Source organism: Vipera ursinii (assembly GCF_947247035.1).
Source record: "Vipera ursinii genome assembly, chromosome: 2".
In the NCBI taxonomy this organism is placed as follows: domain Eukaryota; kingdom Metazoa; phylum Chordata; class Lepidosauria; order Squamata; family Viperidae; genus Vipera; species Vipera ursinii.
The window spans coordinates 292,727,448-292,748,728 of record NC_139513.1 but is presented as its reverse complement, the minus strand read 5'-3'; the positions used below and the strand labels follow the sequence as shown (position 1 = coordinate 292,748,728).

The window sequence follows — 21,281 nt, the reverse complement described above, 5'->3', positions numbered from 1 at the left end:
TGCGGGACTTGGGTTTGGCCAGTCTAAAGAAAAGAAGAAATGGGGGAGACATGATAGCAGCGTTCCAGTATTTGAGGGGCTGCCACAAAGAAGGGGGGGAAGCACCAGAGGGAGGGAGGAGAAACAACGGTTGGAAAGTGACCAAGGAGAGGAGCAACCTGGAATTAAGCAGAAACTTCCTGACAGTGAGGACAATCAACCAGTGGAACAGCTTGACACCAGAAATGGTGGGGGCTCCCTCACTGGAGGTTTTTAAGAAGAGACTAGACATTCACTTGTCTGAGATGGTATAGGTTCTCCTGCTTGAGCAAGGGGCTGGACTAGAAGACCTCCAAGGTCCCTTCCAGCTCTCTTCTGATTGATTCATTGATTGAATTAACCAGTGGAACAACCTGCCACCAGATGTTGTGGGTGCTGCATCACTGGAAGTCTTTAAAGAAGAGATTGGACAGAAACTTGTCTGAGATGGTCTAGGGTCTCCTGCTCGAGCAGGGGCTGGACTAGAAGACCTCCAAGGTCCCTTCAAGCTCTATTCTATTCAACATTGCCTTATTTTTTTTCCCCTCTCCCGACTAAAGGCTTTGCCTCAAAGGTGTGTGTTTCAGCAGACTTACCTAAGCTGGTGGGCTTGATGAGGACATCAAGCACGTCGTAAAAAGGGAGATTCTTCAGCTGAACGTCGGGGTGCACTGGAGGGGCCGAAGGGGACGGCTGCTGCATCTCAAAACGAGGCTTGGTGTCTTGAAGTAACACTGAAGCAAGAGGAGAGGCAGGTGACTGAGGAGCGGCCGACGTGGAAGGTGCGGGATGCAATCCGGGCACGGCTAAGTCGGGCTCCGCCGGAGAAGAGCTACTGTCCAGGTTGAAAACCGAAGACTTCAGGGCGGTCAGGTCCGAGAGGGCTTCAATTGTCCTGGGGTATCGGCGCCTGTAGAGTTCCCGGATCTTGATCTGAACTGCTGGGCTACAGCCGCTCTTCAGCAAGTGCAAAGCCCTCATGAGGAGGTCATGTTTGCGCCCGCTTTTGTTACGTCCGGCAAAACCCAGCAACACTTGCAGTTCAGACACCCGAAAACTCGATACCATATTCTAGGAGTAACGACAGACCGAGAATGTGTCAGATGAGGGGCAGTGGCAGGCGGGACTGACAGCCCTGGGTTAAAAAGTTAAAATAAATACAGTTCTGTTTACATCATAATATGGACAACAAAACCTTCACGGTTTAGGTCGCTTTTATTTTTACTGAAATATTGAGGGTGCCGCAGTTGGGAGGTAGTTAAAAGCCCCACTCAAAACTGCGTCCCACACATGCACGACACCCATTCCTCAAGAACTATGACTTTCCATGCAGCCAGCCACGTAACCTCCCTGACGATAGCAATAAAGTAAAAAAGAAGTTCTAACGGAGCGGCCCATTTATAGCACGGAGTTAAAAGCTCATTTGCTGCCCTGTCTCCGTTTCGTAGTTTTTCAGAATTTCATAGCTACAGGGGATCTTGTTTCAATCTTCTTGTTCCATGCAGGATATTTGTGGTTAGAGCGCAGCCCAATTAATCTGCACGCGATCCTTGCAACACTCAAGTAGTGACTTGAGGTGGAAGTCTACTCCATGAACGCCGGAATAAATAAAACAAATATATTGTCTCCTTAAATTTTCTCAGGACTAAATGCAGCTACTCTTGGTTTGTCTTGGTTTGATCTAATATTTGCTTACCTTTCGCAATTCTGCCCTCTTCTGAATACAGGCTGTCCTTGAATTTCGAGCACAATTGGAACCGGAACCTCTTTTGCTAAATGAGTCACACGCGGGACTGCGCTCGATTTTACGACCTTTTCTAACACTGTCGTTAAACAAATCCTGTCTCCCCCTCCCTTTGGCTTGGCTTGCTGGAAAGCCAGCTGATGAGGTCGCAAATAGTGGGACACTGCAACCACCGTCATAAATACATGCCCGTTGCCAAGCATTCGAATCACGATCATACGATCACGGGGATGCTGCAACGGCCTTAAGTGTGAGGACCAGCTGCAAGTCAAGTCACTTCTTTCAGTGCTGTTGTGACTTTGAATGGTCCTAGTTAAGGACTGCCAGTTTTTCACTTTCCTCTTTAGAACCGGGGTCCCCAACCTGTGAGCCACAGCCCACACTAGTGCACTGTGGACTGTTGGCCACGGAAAAAGTTGGCCAGTGCATGCAGGTGTGTGCGCACACTCACCCCCACTCCTGCTGCTATGCAAATGGGGAGCCATGTGGTAATAATAATAATAACAATAATAATAATAACAATAACAACAATTACAATAATAAGTAGTAGTAGTAGTAGTAGTAGTAGTAGCAGCAGCAGCAGTAGCAGTTGGAAGGGACCTTGGAGGTCATCTACTCCAACCCCCTGCTCAGGCAAGAAACCCTATACCAGGGGTCAGCAACCTGAAACAGTGAAAGAGCCACTCGGAGCCGGTTCCCTCACAAAAGGAAAAACTGGGAGCCACAAAAAATGTGTGCACATGGACGTACATGCGTGTATGCGCAGAACAGAGTTTGACTGAAGAGTGGAGCCAATGCGAGATATGCACCTACCCTGCATATTTGAATTGATTGGCTGAACTTTTTTAGTCCCACTTTTTTTTTGGGACTGCACATGGCAGAGGACTGGGAGCCGCAGGAGACGGCTGAAAGAGCCACATGCGGCTCCGGAGCCCCGGGTTGCAGACCTGTGCCCTATACCATTTCAGACAAATGGCTCTCCAAATGGTATAGGGCAGGGGTCTTGCAACTTGGCCCTTTGATGACTTGTGGACCTCAACTCCCAGAATTCCTCAGTCAGGCACCACTGGCTGAGGAATTCTGGGAGCAGAAGTCCACAAGTCATAAAAGGGCCAGGTTTGAAGACCCCTGTTATAAATGAATAACAATTAAAAAAGAGAGAAAGTATAGAGCACCATAGTCTTTTCTCTTTAAGTGCTGAGCAATGGGGAATAATAACAATAACAATAAATAATAATAATAATAATAATAATAATAATAATAATAATAAGAAGAAGAAGAAGAAGAAGAAGAAGAAGAAGAAGAAGAAGAAGAAGAAGAAGAAGAAGAAGTAGTAGTAGTAGTAGTAGTAGTAGTAGTAGTGGTAGTAGTGGTGGTGGTGGTGGTGGTGGTGGTGTCGGAAAAACCTTGGAGGTCATCTAGTCCAACCCCCTGCTCAGGCAGGAAACCCTATACCATTTGTATTAACTGCTTCTGTCCTTTTTTTTCCCCTTTTACCCAATTTTTAAGCCTGGGTTTCCCCATAAAATCATTTTAACACGGGAGAGGACTCAATGCCTTTTATTAGGCTACACTCCACGCTTTTCCAATCGATGTGATTGCTTCCAAAGACGTGTATCGTATTTTTGTCTCTCTGGTGCCGCTGTAACTTCTAACGTTTGCCAAATGAACTGTGGTTAAGTCGAAGACTGCTTGTATATGAACGTTTGACTGTTGTTAGATTGGTCATTTTTTTCTGATGTTAGTCCCCCTTGTTTTCTAAGATGCCAGTCATGTGATGTCATGCTTTACATCTGGGGTGCTTTGCGATGAAGGTTCCTATCCCAAATTCCATCGTTAAGTGAGGATTATCTCTATAATAATGCATATTTATGCAACTTCTGAGCTTTATTCCTCTTGGAGTTTGGGGACATATTATCTTGCTATCTTCTTGTAGAGGCCGACCTTGGCTCCACTTTGACTTCCTATTATTTTGGATTGTTGTCTCAATCTTTCAATTTCAAGAGAAATTGGTGTGCAGGTGTGCAGAATACATGCAGCACCAATAAAGGAGAATATCTGCAGTTCAGGGCTGAAATGAGGGATCCTTGGTGCCCTCCAAGCTTGGTTGCCTTCTTGCACAAGTTTCATTACACAAACTAGGTAACATCATTGGAGCTAGTCCTAGCATTAGTGCTAATGATGTTACCTAATTCGGCTAATGAAAGCTCTGCAAGAAAGCTCAGAGAGCACCAAGGACCCCTCACGTGCAGCACATACTGCAACCAATTTTGGCCACCACACTACAAAAAAAGATGTTGAGACCTTGGAAAAAGTTCAGGGAAGAGCAATTAAAATGATTCAAGGCCTGGAGGCTAAAACATACGAAGAACGGCTGCGGGACTTGGGTTTGGCCAGTCTAAAGAAAAGAAGAAACAGGGGAGACGTGATAGCAGCGTTCCAGTATTTGAGGGGCTGCCACAAAGAAGAGGAGGGGGTCATGTTATTCTCCAAAGCTCCTGAAGGCAGGACGAGAAACAAGGGTTGGAAACTGACCAAAGAGAGACGCAACCTGGAATTAAGGAGAAACTTCCTGACTGTGAGGACAATCAACCAGTGGAACAGCCTGCCACCAGAAATAATGGGCGCTCCATTACTCGAGATTTTTAAGAAAAGCCTGGAGAGTCAGTCACCTGTCTGAAATGGTATAGGTTCTCCTGCTTGTGTGGGGGGCTGGACTAGAAGACCTCCAAGGTCCCTTACAGCTCTATTCTATTCTATTCTATTCTATTCTATTCTATTCTATTCTATTCTATTCTATTCTATTCTATTCTATTCTAAATTTTATTCTAATTCTATTCTACCTGTCAGCAGTTCCCTTAAAGAAACTGTGTGATTTCCCAGGATTACACTTGTATGGCCACCTTCCACTGCTACAGCGCAATCCTGAGAAAAGTTTCACGCAATCTGAGCAGTTCTCAGCTGTTATCTGCACACCTGCAATCGCCCCAAAACAATTTTCTCTCCAAAACACAGCATGGCCACAACAGGGCTGTGATAAATGACAAAAGAAATGAGTAGAAATATACTTTTGCAGTTTCAAGTACTTTACAATAGTGACCATCTCTCTTCATTTCAACAATCAGAGAAATTAGTTATACGGTGCTATTTGGTTAATTAATACTGAACACGTCAGATTGCCGTTTAATGTTTCAAGGGAGAAATTGTCAAGAATGGAGGGAGAAACCAAAATGTAAAACATGTTTTTTTAAAATAAATAAATAAATAATAAATAAATAAATAAATAAATAAATAATCTGACAGAATTCTCAGTTGAGAGTATTGAATACACATGCAGGATATTGTTAAACTGTAACATCTTGATTTTCCTTTTTAACAGTTCTTAGGCCAACAAACGTTCCAAAGACTGCCATAAATTAAAATTTGAGCTTCATCTGAAACGCTGAAATCAAATTAAACAGAGGATACTGGGAGAAGGGAAGCAGCAGCTCAAGACGGCTCTTTCAAATCATACTTGTACTTTTCTTCTTCTCTCTTTGGCCAGTCATAAAAATAGTCTGTGTACTAAAAAGTATTACTTTAACAAGTCAGAATAAAATTGTAACACAAAATGTTAGACCCTGCATATCTCCCCCCCTCCCAACAATTTTTTTTTGAAAAATCAGCGTCAGTACGCAAGACAGAACTCACAGAAGAATACAAGAGGTGGAGCTGACTTATGACCCAGAATTTCTGACGCAAATCATGACAGTTGTAAATCAAGACGCCCTCGTGACAACCTGATTTTGGCAGCAGTTGTTAAGCAAACATCAGTTGTTAAGCAAGTCAATGCATTCCTATGGGTGTTTATTCTTGGAAACTGGCTGAGAAGACCAATTTCTGGCCAAAACAGCAGTAAACAGCATCACAGGATTGCAAAATGTCGCAACTCTTGAGGTGGCAGGTTAAGAAGTGTGAAAAACGAATAAATATAAATATAAAAACTGGCCATGAGGCAAAGCCGGTTGCCAAGCTTGCCTTGTTACCATGGGAGTTGCCACCTTCAGAAACCCAGAATTGGGTCATAAATAATCTTTTGGGTTTGTGTGTGTGTGTGTGTGTGTGGGGTGTGCATCATAATTTCAACCAGTGGCTAAGCAACCGGTCATTAAGTGAGAACTAGCTATAGTTAAATCTGCAAAGCACTGTTAGACTTTGTTAATGCAAGTGACATAATCCAGCCCGGTAATCTATTATCTAACCATAATGGATTCGAAAGCAGATTGCCTACAAAAGCTTTCAGATTTCTTCAGGAAAGTCTCTTCACATCCAGGACTCCAAGAGTAAAACCCAGAGATTCAAAGCCCAACCTTGCCTATTTTTTTTTTTAAAAAAACTGTTCTCAAACAATAGGCGGGATTGCCTCTCAAGTATGTAGAATATTAAGACACTCACTTTCTGTGGTTCAATGGAGGGAAGGAAACCCAGCAGGGAAAGAGCAGAAGCTTAAGAAAAGGGCCTTTGTGAGAATGGAGGGGAGGAGGAGGAGGAGGAGGAGGAGGAGGAGGAAAGAAAGGAAGAGCAGAATTAGGATCAAGAAGGGGTTAGGTGGATAAAGAGCACAGGAAAATAATTAAGTGTCTCCAAACATCCCTCTTTTCTCGCCAAGAGCCTGGAATTGGAACGGTAGAAAGACGGGGCGGGAGAAACGCGGACTGACCACAACTCCGGAGCTGCAGGGACACAAAAGCCCATCATTCTGGGCCGCAGGTGAAAGCCAAACTGAGTGGATGGCTGTTGGGAAAGGAGAGTCAGAAAAAGGAGGGGCTGCTCTGAGGAAGGTATGGGCCGGGGGGGGGGGGCTTAATGAAATAGGAAGGGGGTGGATGGGACTGACTTAAGAAATAAGGGAGGGATTAAGGGTGACTTAGGAAAAACGGGGGGGGGGGGCTAATAAGGGTGACCTCAGAAATAAGGGAGGGGGGTTAGGGTGACTTAGAAAATAAGGGGGGTTGATAAGAGTAACTTAGGGAATAAGGGGGGGGCTGCTAGGAGTGATTTAGGGAATAAAGGGGGGGCTGATAGGGGTGACCTCAGAAGTAAGGGAGGGGGGTTTAGAGCGAGTTAGAAAATAAGGGGAGTGTTAACAAGTAACTTAGGACAGGGGTCTTCAAACTTGGCCCTTTTATGACTTGTGGACTTCAACTCCCAGAATTCCTCAGCCAGCATACGCTGGCTGAGGAATTCTGGGAGCTGAAGTCCACAAGTCATAAAAGGGCCAAGTTTGAAGGCCCCTGACTTAGGAACTAAGGGGGGGGGGGCTGATAGGGGTCACCTAAGAAATAAGGGAGGGGGGTTAGGGCGAGTTAGAAAATAAAGGGGTTTATAAGAGTAAGTTAGGAAATAAGGGGGGGCTGATAGGAGTGTGATTTAGGGAATAAGGGGGGCAGATACAGGTGACCTTAGAAATAAGGGAGGGGGATTAGGGTGACTTAGAAAATAAGGGGGGTTGATAAGAGTAACTTAGGGAATAAGGGGGGGCCTGATAGGAGTGATTTAGGGAATAAAGGGGGGGCTGATGGGGTGACTTAAGAAATGAGGGGGCTTAGGATGAGTTAGAAAACGGGGGGGTGGGTAACTTAGGAAATAAGGGGGGGTTGATAGGGGTCACCTAAGAAATAAGGGAGGGGGGTTAGGGTGACTTAGAAAATAAGGGGGGAGGTTTGATAAAATAAGGGGGGGCTGATAGGGCTGACCTAAGAAGGGAGGGGGGGTAGGGTGTTTTAGGAAATAGGGAGGGCTGATGGGGGTGATTTGGGTGAGGGAATGAGGGGGGGCTGACGAAGTACAGAGAGGTTTGGCAGAGGTGACTTGGGAAAGAGGGGGCCCTGACGGGGGGACTTAGGACAAAAGGGGGTCCACGGGGTGACTCAGCAAATGGGGGTCAGCTGAGGCTCCCCCACCCACCCTCTCTGGTGCTTTTTTTAAAAAACAAAAACACGCGGGTTTCCTCACACACACACCCAAACTGGAGCCCGGGAAGAAGCCCTCCCTTTGTTCCCGCCCGCCCTCCGACGCCGCCCGCCCAGGCGAGCCCAGCAGGGCCAGGACGATGGGCCTTGTAGTCCCCGGGCGAGCGACCGGAAGGAAACGGAGGCCGGGGAGGGAAAAGGGGAATTTTTTTTTAAAAAAAAAAAAGAAAGAAAGAAAGAAAAAAAAACAAGACAGGGACGGGAGTCAAGGGAAGGGAAGGCAAGGCGGCCCGGCCCGGCGAGGCTCCCAGGCGACGGGACTACAACTCCCATGAGCCTCCGGCGGGCGGAGGGAGGCAGGGTGGGAGGCAGAAAGGAGGAGAGGACAACCCCCCCTCACCCCCACCCCGCGGGTCCCCGGCCCGCCGCGGGGACGGCCGCTCGCTCTCCTCACCCTGAGCTCCTCGAAATCCGCCATTTTCTACCCGCCGCCTGGCTCGGCCTCCGCCGCCGGCACCGTGGCCGCCTCCACCACCATCCTGCAGGGTCGCCCGCCGACGCGCTGACGTGAGGGGGGCGGGGACCGCCATGGCCACGCCCACCCAACTGCGGAGGGCGCCGGCCGTTAAAAAGGGCGGGGTTTGGGAGGGGGGAGGAGGGCGCGCGCGCGCTTTCGCTCTCTCTCTCGCTCCCTCGACTGATTTTCCCGCCCTTTTCGAGCGATGCGCCCGTGAGGGGGGGGGAAGGGTCTCTGTCGCTTCTGTCGCTCCTCAGGCGGATCCGGCAGCGAAACTGAGGGGGAAAGAAAAAATAAAAAAAGCCGCTTCTGCCGGTCAAGGATTTCAAGGGAGGGAAGAGTTGGATGGAGAGATCTGAGGGGGACATGGGTCTCCCGGAGAAAAGGCGGTGCTGGATGAGGAAAACAACTAAAAAATGATCCAAGGCCTGGGGACCCGAACATAAGCAGGCTTGGGTTTAGCGGCGAGTCCAGGGCTTGGCTCTTTTATGAATGGTGGACTTCAACTCCCAGAATTCCTGAGCCAGCTTGGGAGTTGAAGTTCACAAGTCATAAAAGAGCCAAGGTTGCCTATCCCTGTTCTATGGGAGTCTGTTGGGGGGCTTTTTTCCTTGCAACCTTCTGTGAGGAGGGGGCTTCGGTATCCTGAAGCAGCACATCCAGATTCAGTCACAGTTTTCTTCCATACAGTATTAATCTTGTGAACTCTCAAGTTTCCTCCTCCCACTATGTGTTCAACATGGACAGTGACTAATATTTACATGTTATTTATATGTAAGGGTGTACATGGGACGCGGTGGCTCAGTGGGTTAGGACGCTGAGCTTGTTGATCAGAAGGTCGGCAGTTTGGCGGGTCGAATCCCGAGTGCCGCGTAGCAGAGTGAGCGCCTGTTACTCGTCCCAGCTTCTGCTAACCTAGCAGTTCGAAAGCACGTAAAAATGCAAGTAGGAAAATAGGGACCTCTACGGTGGGAAGGTAACAGCGTTCCGTGCGCCTTTAGCATCTAGTCATGCCGGCCACATGACCACGGAGACGTTCTCGGACAAGCGCTGGCTCTTCGGCTTTGAAACGGAGATGAGCACCGGCCCCTAGAGTCGGAAACGACTAGCACGCGTGTGCAGGGGGAACCTTTTATGTTTATACATATGTTGCATATAGCATGTTTATATGCGGGTTATGTATGTGTACACTTTTGAGAGCAGGAAACAGAATATCATTCTTAATGCGGGCCAGTGTCCCCACAATAAAAAAAATAACAATATAGGCTATCTTTTTAAAGAAAATGCTTCTATCTATCTCTTGTGAGATTGGCCTACCTGCCAAAAAGGAGGTGGTTTTCCCATAGAGTCAGGAGGTGTGTTATAAAAAATGTAGCTCATTCTCATCCTTTTTAATTGACAAAAAGTGGCACAGGCTAGCTTTAACAGTCTTGTTGATTTCAAAACAGGTTTAGAAAGGAAGTATTAACAAGTTTATATAGTTGTCCATCTGCTCTGATGAACATAAAATTCCAGGACAGATGTATTGTGTGCACCCAGTGAGTACAGGATATGCTAATCACACTAGAAGCTAATCTATTCTGGGCCAGCTGCAGACTGCAAATTGTCTTCAAGGACAGCCTGATCCCTCACCCACCACCTTCTTTTAATTTTCTGGAGGCCATTTAAAATCTCACTCTTGGGTCAGAGTGTGATAAAAATGTTAATTTCATCAGGGAAGTGTGGTAACACCAGGTTTTTCTCTTTTGGGTTTTATTGTTTATTATTAAACTTGTTTGCTGGGTCTTTTAGAACATTAATACATCACACAGTTCTTGACTTACAGCCACATTTGGGCCCAAAATTTCCATTACTAAGCAAGGGAGTTAAGTGAATTGCACCCAATTTTACAAACTTTTTTTTGCCAATATTGTTAAGTGAATCATTGCCAAGTAAGTGAATCTGACTTTCCCATTGACTTTGCTTGTTGGAAACTGGCTGAGAAAGTTGGAAATGGCGATCACATGATCCCAAGGCGCTGCAACCGGCATAAGTACATGCTAGGTGCCAAATGCCTGAATTTTGATCATGTGAGTGTGGAGATGTTGAGTGTAGCCTTGGTGGAGTGTAGCCTTGGTGGAGCAGTGGGCTAATGCCTCCTTAAGTAACACCAGCTGCCTGCAATTAGTGCAGGTTCGCATCCCACCAGGCTCAAGGTTGACTCAGCCTTCCATCCTTCCCAGGTAGGTAAAATGAGGACCCAGATTGTTGGGGGCAATTAAGCTGACTTTGTAATAATGCCGCTTGGGGGTGTGTGTGAAAGCCCTAATAAGCAGGCATATACATAGAATGAAGGCTACTGCTAAGCTTGTAAGCCGCCCTGAGTCTTCGGAGAAGGACGGGATATAAATGGAATTAAAATAAATAAATAAATAAATAAATGTTGCAAGGTTACGAGTCACTTTTGTCAATGCTTTTTTAACTGAGTGGTCACTAAATGAATGATTATAAGTCAAGGACTGTAGCAGTTTATTTTAAATTGACTGAAGAATCTTAGGGTTCTCAAGAGAATTTGAAAGTAGGACAAAGAAGGCAAATGACTGTAAGCCAGTGGTTCTCAACCTGTAGACTCCTCAGGGTCCGCCGCAATATCATGGGGTCTGCGAAGGCTTGAAAAAATGTTATGATTTAAATCTTGAATTAAGCCTTGATGATCCGTGGCCATGGTCTGTGGCCACAAAAGGTATTTAAAGGGGGTCTTTGGTGAAGAAAAGGTTGAAAACCACTGCTATAAGCAATTAAGGAGAAAATAATAGTAAAAGTTAAGAAGACTCACCCATCCATTCCTGCCTAGATAACTATCTCTTTCATTTGCTTTCTCACTAGAAGGCAGACGAGGGGGGTTTAAATAGCTGCAGCCAGACATTCACAATGAAAATAATCCATTTCAACAGTCATCCTAGCTCAGCGTTTCCCAACCTTAGGAACTTGAAGATGCGTGGACTTCAACTCCCAGAATTCCCCAGCCAGCATAGGTTGGGAAACGCTGTCCTAACTATACTGTATATTCATGCATATATATTTTTTAAAAAATAAGTCTAATATTCATCTAACACGAACATGTTTCAAGATGTATATTATTAACTACAAACTGTTATAAATGCAGAGGATAGAGAAAGTGGGGAAAGCAGGAAAAACAAACTGCAGAGCTGCTGATTCTTATAAGGCAAGTTTTGAGAAATTAAGCTCAAAGAGAAATGGAACCATGAGACTTTGGTTTTACATGAAACAACACAGAGAGGATAAGTGGACTGTTGAAAGTAAGAAAAAGAATTTGAATCCTGCAAAAGATTGTAAGACAGTAACATGGTAAGGAAAGGGCTCCTCAACTGCCATTTTGCCTCTGACTTCCCCAGTGGAAATTTCAAATAAATCCTAAGCAATTAATATAGTAGCAACCCAAAGTTAGTCAGTAGTGATTACTAGCTACCATGAATGAGTTTAAATCTCAGGAGTAGCTCAATTACAAGCAAATCTTGACAGATTTAGGGATGTTATTTCAGAGTTCGCTTCTCTGACTTGAGAATTCATGAACGGGTTTAGCCCCAGAAGATTGGAGAAGGCTAAATGTTCCTTTCTTCAAAAAGAATAAAAGAAGGAGCTGGGTAAATACAAAGCAGTCGGCCTGACATCACTACTGTGTAACATTCAGCAGTTGGTTTGTGAGCATTTTAAGCAGGACCCAGAGTAGGTTTATCAATGTTAAGCCAAACCAGAATAATTTCTATTCTTGATAAGTGACCCCAGGAATTCTGTAATTTAGCTTGACTATAGCAAAGTATTTGTCTAATTGGCCCGTGAAATCTCTAGTAAAGTTGACAGGATGTGAGCTAGCTTGTTAATGGTCAAACATATTCAACAAGTGTCATTGGTTCCATGTCAGGTTGGACAGTGTTAAATGTCCAGCCTTGGTGGAGCAGTGGGCTGATGCCTCCTTAAGTAACACCAGCTGCCTGCAATTAGTGCAGGTTCGAGTCCCACCAGGCTCAAGGTTGACTCAGCCTTCCATCCTTCCCAGGTAGGTAAAATGAGGACCCAGATTGTTGGGGGCAATTAAGCTGACTTTGTAATAATGCCGCTTGGGGGTGTGTGTGTGAAAGCCCTAATAAGCAGGCATATACATAGAATGAAGGCTACTGCTAAGCTTGTAAGCCGCCCTGAGTCTTCGGAGAAGGGCGGGATATAAATGGAATTAAAATAAAAAAATAAAATAAAATAAATAAATAAATGGTGTACCATTTAACTTTATTCTACCTTCTGTACTTTGCAATATATTTCTTAGTGAACAATGATCCCATCTGCAAAATAATCAGGTGCCTTCCAACTGCTGCATAAACAGAATAGTGTGATAATTAAGAAGAATCATAACTCTTCTCTACTTTGCATTGGTGAGATCTCACCTAAATGATCATATCTGGCTAACACAATCCTAAACACAATTTAAGAATGACATTGACAATCCAGAGGATAGCTACCAAGATGATAAGAGCTCTAGAAGGAAAGGCTGGTAAATTTGAGCCTGGCAAAGAGAAGACTACATGGAGACTTGATAGAAGACCAAATAGAATTATTAGGGTGTGCCAGAACAACTGAGTTGGAAGGGACCCTGGAGGTCTTCTAGTCCAGCCCCCTGCTCAAGGAGGAGACCTTATACCAAGGGGTCTTCAAACCTGGCCCTTTTATGGCTTGTGCACTTCAACTCCCAGAATTCCTCAGCCAGGCATGCTGGCTGAGGAATTCTGGGACTTGAAGTCCACAAGCCATAAAAGGGCCACGTTTGAAGACCCCATGCTTTATACTATTTCAGACAAATGGCTGTCCAAGCTTTTTTTTTTAAAAAAAAAACACAACAACAACCCAAAACCTCAGTAATGGAGCACCCATAAAATCTGAAGGCAAGCTCTTCTACTGATTAATTTTTGTCACTTTCAGGAAATTACCTAGGTTGATAGGTTTCCATTGTTTTTTTATCCTGCCCTCAGGTGCTTTGGAGAATAGCTCGACTCCCTCTTCTTTGGGGCAACCCCTGAGATATTGGAACACTGCTATCATGTTACCCTTAGTCCTTCTCTTCATTAGACTAGACATCCAGTTCCTGCAACAGTTCGTATGTTTTTGTCTCTAGTCCCGTGATCATCTTTCTTGCTCTTCAGTGTACTCTTTTAAAGTCTCGGAAGATACAACAAAAAACTTAAATGATGAGCACGTAAATTTTGGTTGGACACCGTGAAAAATAAAACCTAATGAGAATTGTTCAACAATTGAACAGATTGCCTTGGGAGATGACATACTCTTCTTTGCAGGAAGGTTTTAACTGAATGGCTGCCTTCAGGGACACTGTAGTAGGTGGGCAGGGGAGTTGGACTTGATGACCTCCCTGATTTCTTCCCACAGTCTGTGATCTTAGTGGAAATCCAATCCAAATATAGAAAGATAAGAAAGCCAGTTACAACATCTGAGAAAGTTTTCATATTGTTACACAGGCAGTTATTCAGATCAGAGATACGAAGCCACAGAAATCCTTTCCGGCTAAAACCAACTGCTTAGTATAATAGTTCTAGCGCCAGATAAGATAACATTTTTCTATCTTGTCAAGTAGTAGGTTGTGATCTACTTTATCAAATGCCTTACTGAAGTCCAAGTAAATTATATCTACAGCATTCCTCTGGTCCACTAGTTTTGTCACTTGGTCAAAGAATGCAATAAGATTTGTCTGGCATGATCCATTTTTGACAAACCCATGTTGGCTTTTAGTGATGACTTTGCATCAAGGTGTTCGCTGATTTGTTGTTTGATTATCTTTTCCAGAATCTTCCCAGGTATTGAGGTCAGGCTGATAGGTCTGTAATTTCCTGGATCCATTTTTTTCCCTTTTTTGAAGATGGGAACTACATCAGCTCATGAGCAGGGGGTTGGACTGGATGACCTCCAAGGTCCCTTCCAGCTCTATTCTGATTGATAACCATGTGAATTCTACCTACGGCTGCTGTCAATCAAATAGGCTCCCCCCCCCTCCCGCAAGGCCATCCCTATTACGTCACCAGCTCCGGCCCATTGGCAGAAGGAAAAAACTGCTTAAATCAAGAGGCGACAGAGAGGCTCGGTTGGATTAGCCCCTTTGCGGTGCCGTCATTGGCTAATTTCTCCCGCTCCATCGTGATTGGTCACTTTCCGAACAATCCCCGCCCTTCGTTCATTACGTTCTAATCCATTGGCGGCTTTCCCTTCGGCTCACCGGCTCGCTTTTAATCCCACCCCTCGCCTCGTTAGTATTGGCTAAGCCGCTGCCCGTTGCAGGACGTTGATTGGTCCGCCTAATTTCTCGGCTGAAAAGGGAGCGATGGAGCTTTCGAAGCCCTAGCAGAATAATAATAGGAACGCGGAGTCGCTTCGGGTTTGTTTTGGGCTTTATTTTCCTCAGTCGCACTCTTGAAATGGAGCTAACTTATCAGTCGTTGAGAACGACGCACCAGGTCAGAGAAGAAGTGAGTGAAAAGGGAACCCGTCCCTTGTTTTCCCAGTAACTATGGTAACCGTGGGCGAGGGGGGCGGGGCTCGTGGCGCACGCGCGCTGGGGAAGTCGCGCCCGCGCGGCGCATGCGCTTTGCAGCGCCCTTGTCACAGGGCGGCTTGCCGTTAATCTCGAGGTTTGAGCCGCTCGGTCTGAGTTGGGCCTCTCCGCCTTGGCTCCCTCCGGGCCTCCCGTCGAAGAGCCACGATGGAACGGGTGGAGATGGAAAAAGCTGGAGCTTCCCCCCATCCTCCACGTGCCCGGCCTTTCCCGTCGTTTCTTTCCAGGCCGGAATCTGAATAGAAGCTGGAAGGGGCCTTGGAGGTCATCTAGTCCAGCCCCCCCCTCAGGCAGGAGAACCTATACCAGGGGTCTTCAAACTGGGCCCTTTTATGACTGGTGGACTTTAGCTCCCAGAATTCCTCGGTCGGCCATTTTGATGAAACTGCAGGCTTGGATCCAGACCAGGAATCTTCAAACTTGGCCTTTATGACTGGTGGACTTCCAGAATTCCTCAGTCAGCCATTTTGATGAAACTGCGGGCTTGGGTTCAGACTCTCAGGGCTCTTCAAACTGGGCTCTTTTATGACTGGTGGACTTCAGCTCCCAGAATTCCTCGGTCGGCCATTTTGATGAAAGGCTGGCTGAGGAATTCTGGGAGTTGAGGTCCACCAGTCATAAAAGGGCCCAGTTTGAAGCCCCCTGGTCTGGATCCAAGTCTGCAGTTTTATCAAAATGGCCGGCTGAGGAATTTTGGGACTTCAAGTCCACCAATCATAAAAGGGCCCAGTTTGAAGAGCCCTGCCCTAGACCATTTCAGACCAGTGGCTGTCCAGTCTCTTCTTAAAAACCTCCAGTGATGGAGCATTCATAACTTCTGGTAGCAAGCAGTTCCATTGGTTGTTTTCACTGAAAGGAAGTTTCTCCTTAATAATAGAATAGAAATGGAACAGAACAGAGCTGGAAGGGACCTTGGAGGGCATCTAGCCCAGCCACCTGGTCAAGCACGATGTAAAAAAGATGTTGAGACTCAGAGTGCAGAGAAGAGCAACAAAGAGGATCAGGGGGCTGGAGGCTAAAACATAAGGAAGGAACGGTTGATGGAATTGGGTATGTCCAGTTTAATGAAGAGAAGGTCTCTGGGCGGTCTGTCTCCATCTCCACAAGCATCTCTGGGCAGTATACTTTATAAAATGTAAAATAATAATAATTAAAACAATACAAAATAAATACTCTAGAAAGAGTGCAGAGAAGAGCAACTAAGATGATCAGGGGACTGGAGGCTAAAGCATGAAGAACGGTTGCAGGAATTGGGTATGTTAAATGAAAAGGAGGTCTAGGGGTGACATGATAGCAGTCTTCCAGTATCTCAGGGGCTGCCCGAAAGAAGAGGCAGTCAAGCTATTCTCCAAAGCACCTGAAGCAACGGATGGAAACTCATCAAGGAGAGAAGCAACCCAGAACTAAGGAGAAATTTCCCGACAGAACAGTTAGAACAATTAGTCCCGTCTTAGCTGTGAAAGCCAGCTGGGTGACTTTGAGCCAATCACCATGAGATGCTGAGTTCTAGTCCCGCCTTAGGCATGAAAGCTATTTGGGAGACTGTGCCAATCACTCTTGATTTATTTGTATCCTGCCTTTATTATATTTCAAATAACTCAAGGTGGTGAATATACATATATAACACACCATCTTCTTCTTACTCTTTTCCCACAATAACAACCCTGTGAGGTTGACCTCAACCCATGGCACAGGGTTGTTATTGTGGGAAAATAGGAGGAAGAATTTGTGTTGGATGTATTCATCACCTTGAATTATTTGAAGAAATAATAAAGGCAGGGTACAAATAAATAAAATAATGTAATGTGAAAAAGATGTCGAGACTCTAGAAAGGGTACAGAGAAGAGCAACCAAGATGATTAGGGGGCTGGAGGCTAAAACATATAGGGAACAGTTGCTAGAATTGGGAATGTCTAGTTTAATGAAGAGAAGGATGAGGGGTGACAGGATAGCAGTGTTCCAGTATCTCAGGGGCTGCCCCAAAGAAGAGGGAGTCAAGCTGTTCCCCAAAGCGACGAGAAGCGACAAATGGAAACTCACCAAGGAGAGAAGCAACCTAGAACTAAGGAGAAACTTCCTGACAGTTGGAACAATTAACCAGTGGAACAACCCGCCTCCAGAAGCTGTGAATTCTCCAACACTGGAAATTTTTAAGAACTGGACAGCCATTTGTCTGAAACGGTATACGGTTTCTTGCCTGAGCAGGGGGATGGACTAGATGACCTCCAAGGTCCCTTCCAACTACTACTACTACTACTTCTTCTTTTTCTTCTTCTTCTTCTTCTTATTAACTTTTATTCATAAAACATGAAACTCAGTCAACTGAACACTCAAATTGACTGGCACTAACGGTTATCACAGGATGCTGCCAGCATCCTAGGTATCAACCAGGTATCTCCTTAAAATGTAAGATGTTCCGAGTAGCGCAGTTTTTTTGTAGCTTTGCTGGAGTTATTGCAGGAAGCTGCAATTTCTTGATGTGTTTTGCAAAGTTTTAAGACATCGTTCCCAGTGCCCCGATGACAATGGGTATCACTGTTACGCGTTTCATCCGTAATCGCGCAGTTTCAGTGGCCAGGTCGCGGTATTTCGCAATTTTTTTCAGTTCTTTTTCTTCGACTCTGGCATCTCCTGGTACAGCGATATCAATCAGCTGTATGCTTCATTTCTCTACGACTGCGATATCTGGCGTGTTGTGTTCCAAATGGCGATCTGTCTGTATTCGGGAGTCCCACAAGATCTTCACCCTCTCATTCGCGACAACTTTTTCCACCCTATGTTCCCACGACTTTTCGGACACAGGCAAGTCGTATTTTTTACACAATGCCCAGTGGATTAGTTTAGCAACTCGGTCATGTCTAGTTTGCATGATTTTTCTGCACTCACATTTTATGATGATGATGATGATTATTATTATTATTTACTATTTATTATTATTATTATTATTATTATTATTATTATTATTATTATTATTATTATTATTATTATTATTTTCCTAGTCCTTTATCCTTTTCTCCAGCCATTGATAATAATAAGTCCCAAATTTGACAGTATTCTTTTTCTTCTTTTTCTTTCAACCTCATAGTAAGTCTGTCCATTTCTGCACATTCTAGTATTTTTTTTTAATTATTTCTTCCTCTGGTGGTGTTTCTTCATTTTTCCAATGTTGTGCGAATATGATCCTTGCCGCTGTTATTGCATGTAAAATCAAGTATCTACTTTGTTTATCGACCTTTTCTGGCATTATACCTAGTAAAAAAAAAAAAAAGCTCGCGCTTAAAATCTGCGTGCTTTCCCAACATCTTTTCTAGCCACGTATGTATTATTGCTCAGCACCTCTTTCCTTTAACACATGTCCACCATACATGGTAATAATGTTTACATTTCCAACAACTATCTGGCATATTTTTAAACATTTTGGCTAACCTTGCTGGTGGCCAGTGCCATCTGTAAAACATTTGATACAGGTTTCTCTTCAGATCGCATAAACCTTTCCCCTTTTACTAATTTCTCATACTCCTGATTGGCACAATGTATCCCTGTTGCAAAGAACGTAATACCGTCCTGTCCTCACGTTCCTTTCTGACCCCATGTTTTGTGACATTTTGGCTGCTCTGTAATGGCAGAGCACTAACTTTCCTTGCAAAATGGAATTGGTTTAGCATTTTAATACAGGTAATCCTCAATTAACAACCGGTCACATAGTGACTGTTCCGACAGACTTACTGGGGTAAGCTTATTTCGTGCATCCCAAGTCACGTGATGGTGTTTTACGACAGTTTTGCTGAAAGCCAGCATTTAATTCTAGTTTTTGGCAGTTTTTCGTTCCCTTAACCACCCTGGTGTCTGCTTAATGAGCGTGGATTTTCCTATCAAGTACTGCAAAAGAGCTCATTAAATTGGGTCGGTCGTATGACTGACCCGCTTTACAACCATCATCGGTTTAGGCTCCATTATACCGTTGTAACTTGACTACCTGTAACTACTGTTGGAAGTAAAATCCGGTCCTGTTCTTATTCCAAGCTGGGAGAAACATCCTAGAAAAATGAATTGAAGGCAGGCTGCAGTTGAAAAGGAGGTCTCCATTTATTTGGTAGCCAGAAACGCACAGCGACGGGCGCATCTTTCTGGGATGGCTAACAAATTGGGTTGAGAGGAGGTGGGCTTTTATACAATATTGGGGGCTTTGTGATTGAGATGCCTGCTGCTGTGCGAGAATGTGTTCAGAATTCAGATGCTTGGCAGCTGACTCAGATTTCTGACGGTTGGATCCCCTTTTGTGACCTTCTGACAAGCAAAGTCAATGAGGAATCCAGATTCGTTCAACCCCCAAGCCACTAACTTAACAGCTGCAGCGATCCACTTAACAACTACAGCGAGAAAGGTCGTAAAACGGGGCGATAGTCACTTAACAAACGTCTCCCTTAGCGACAGAAAATTGGTCATAAGTCAAGGACTACCTGTGTCGACTGAAGAGAAATAAAAGAAATGCATACATTTTCCTTGCGCTGTATCCACTTAACTGGCCTCCTTCCTTTCCTAATTTGCTCACCCTCCGATGTGCCGATTACATATCCCATCACCCGCCACCCAAGCCAACCGACGAGTGAACGATGGGAGCTGTCATCAGCTACATCTGAAGAGTGCCCCGCTAGGGAAGGGGGCTTTTAGAAATACGACTGACGGGTTTGACACACATCGCATTCAACACTTTATTTTCGTTTAAACTCACTAATCAATTTTTTTTAATAGGACTCGGGTGCCTTCTTGAAGATGTAGGAGAGGCACCAAAATGTCCATGATAAATGCTGAACAAACTAGGCCTGGACTATTAAAATTGGAAGAACAGTATCAGATCTGACTGTATTGCTAAATCTTGATTGCACCCTAATTCATCTACTGGCAGCTGCGAAAGAAACAATGTGTGGCATTTTAGGAAATGAATAATGTGTGCTCTGCAAGCATTCAAGCTAATTAGGGAAGTGCTTTTAGCATTTAAAAACTAGCTCCTGTTTAAGTGCCTTAAGCTTTTATTAATCGTGTGGACCAAAAAATCCCTTACAGTAATTGAAATTTTAATTACACCCATTTTTTTGTTCAAGGACTGGGAGCTTATTAAACTTTAAACACTTAAACCTCTATTGAAATACCAATAGCTGTTAAGATGGTGGCATTCTACACAGCAATTAAAGGAGCAAGCGTAAATCGCTATAAACCTAAACTGAATTTTAAGTAAGGTTTTGTTCTTTTAAGTGTTTCGGCTCTTTTACGCATGTGCAAGATCTGCGGCTTCTATAGTAACCATTTATTTTTGGCAGCCTGAAGGCCCATATTAATTCTGTGTTTTGTTTTGTTTTGTTTTAAAAAATAAAGATTTAACATTGTGCTTGGGACCAATTGGGTCGCATGTACAAATCCACGTGGGTGTGTTTGATTGTACTCTACTACACTCTCAAATGCAGATGTATGCGATATGTCTCTTTGGTCTGAGAATATAAACAATATTGTCAGAGCATGTACAGTCTTATTGCGCTGAGATAACCCAGGAGTAAACGCAGTAAACAGTGGTCTATATTAAATGGTGGTTTATACTATCCACAATATCATACACCAGGAACAATATACATGCGCGTGTTAACACAGCAGGATCCAACACACAGCAGTTACGCTAGGAAACTGAAGAGACAGCACACATCTGCGGAGCCCTCCCTTTTATACAAAGGCTCTTAAAGAGACACAGACCCTGCTGGCTCTTAAAGGGACACAGAGCCTGCTGAGTCATTCCCAACATTACATCATACATCTTAAATTACATCAGCTGGTTAGTTTTTAAATCATTACCTTGACAAATATTTTATTGAGCATTGGAGCCTGGAATTTAGGGAAGAAAGCTTATGGAGGTAGCAGAAGCAAGAGGGAGGCCAGTTAAAATAGAAGGAGGTTCTCCTGCTTGGATGGGGCTGGACTAGAAGACCTCCAAGTTCCCTTCCAGCTCTATTCTATTCTAAAAAAAAATGCCCCAGGTTCAGCTGGCCCTTCTCACACAGTCTGCTAAACTCCATCCAGCGTGAACCTCACTGCTGAACAGGTGGACTTGGAAATAATCTTGCAATAATGCTGTCCATTTCCCAATAAATCAGTTCCCTGACTGCTGCTGGTATGGATGTCTGCAATTTTGAAAAGTAGTTAACAAACTTTTCCATAACATGAAGCTTACTCATCTATTAAGATCCTTTGGATAGCCTATAGCAGAGATCCCCAACCTTTTGGGCACCCGGGACCGCCGGTTCCGTGGAGAGAGGTTTTTCCACGGACCAGAGAGTGCGTGGTTTTGTGTGCTGCATGCATCCCGTGCATGGGGCTTTGCTTGTTTGTGCGGACCGGTTGCTGGCATGCCGTGGCCCAGTACCGGTCCACGGACTGGGGGTTGGGGACCCCTGG

At 44.7% G+C, this 21,281-nt stretch overlaps 2 protein-coding genes across 7 annotated transcripts in view; one reads left to right on the top strand and one right to left on the bottom strand.

Moving 5' to 3' along the window:
* Window positions 1-8,270, bottom strand: part of PIAS2 (protein inhibitor of activated STAT 2) — a 75,339-nt gene extending 67,069 nt beyond the window's left edge. For 5 of the 6 annotated variants that reach the window (XM_083354845.1, XM_083354846.1, XM_083354841.1 and 2 more), the window contains exons 1-2: window positions 8,168-8,267; window positions 615-1,089 (exon numbers count right to left, since the gene is read on the bottom strand). In XM_083354845.1, coding sequence (XP_083210971.1) covers window positions 615-1,089; window positions 8,168-8,191 — 499 coding nt within the window. In that variant the 5' untranslated portion in view covers window positions 8,192-8,267. Of the gene's footprint in view, window positions 1-614; window positions 1,154-8,167 lie in introns of all 6 variants that reach the window. The other variant, XM_083354843.1, reaches the window with a different exon arrangement.
* Window positions 8,271-14,616: 6,346 nt separating this feature from the next.
* The window catches only part of KATNAL2 (katanin catalytic subunit A1 like 2), a 47,446-nt gene continuing 40,781 nt past the window's right edge, over window positions 14,617-21,281 (top strand). The window contains exon 1 of the mRNA XM_083354854.1: window positions 14,617-14,754. Coding sequence (XP_083210980.1) covers window positions 14,704-14,754 — 51 coding nt within the window. The 5' untranslated portion in view covers window positions 14,617-14,703. The remainder of the gene's footprint in view (window positions 14,755-21,281) is intronic.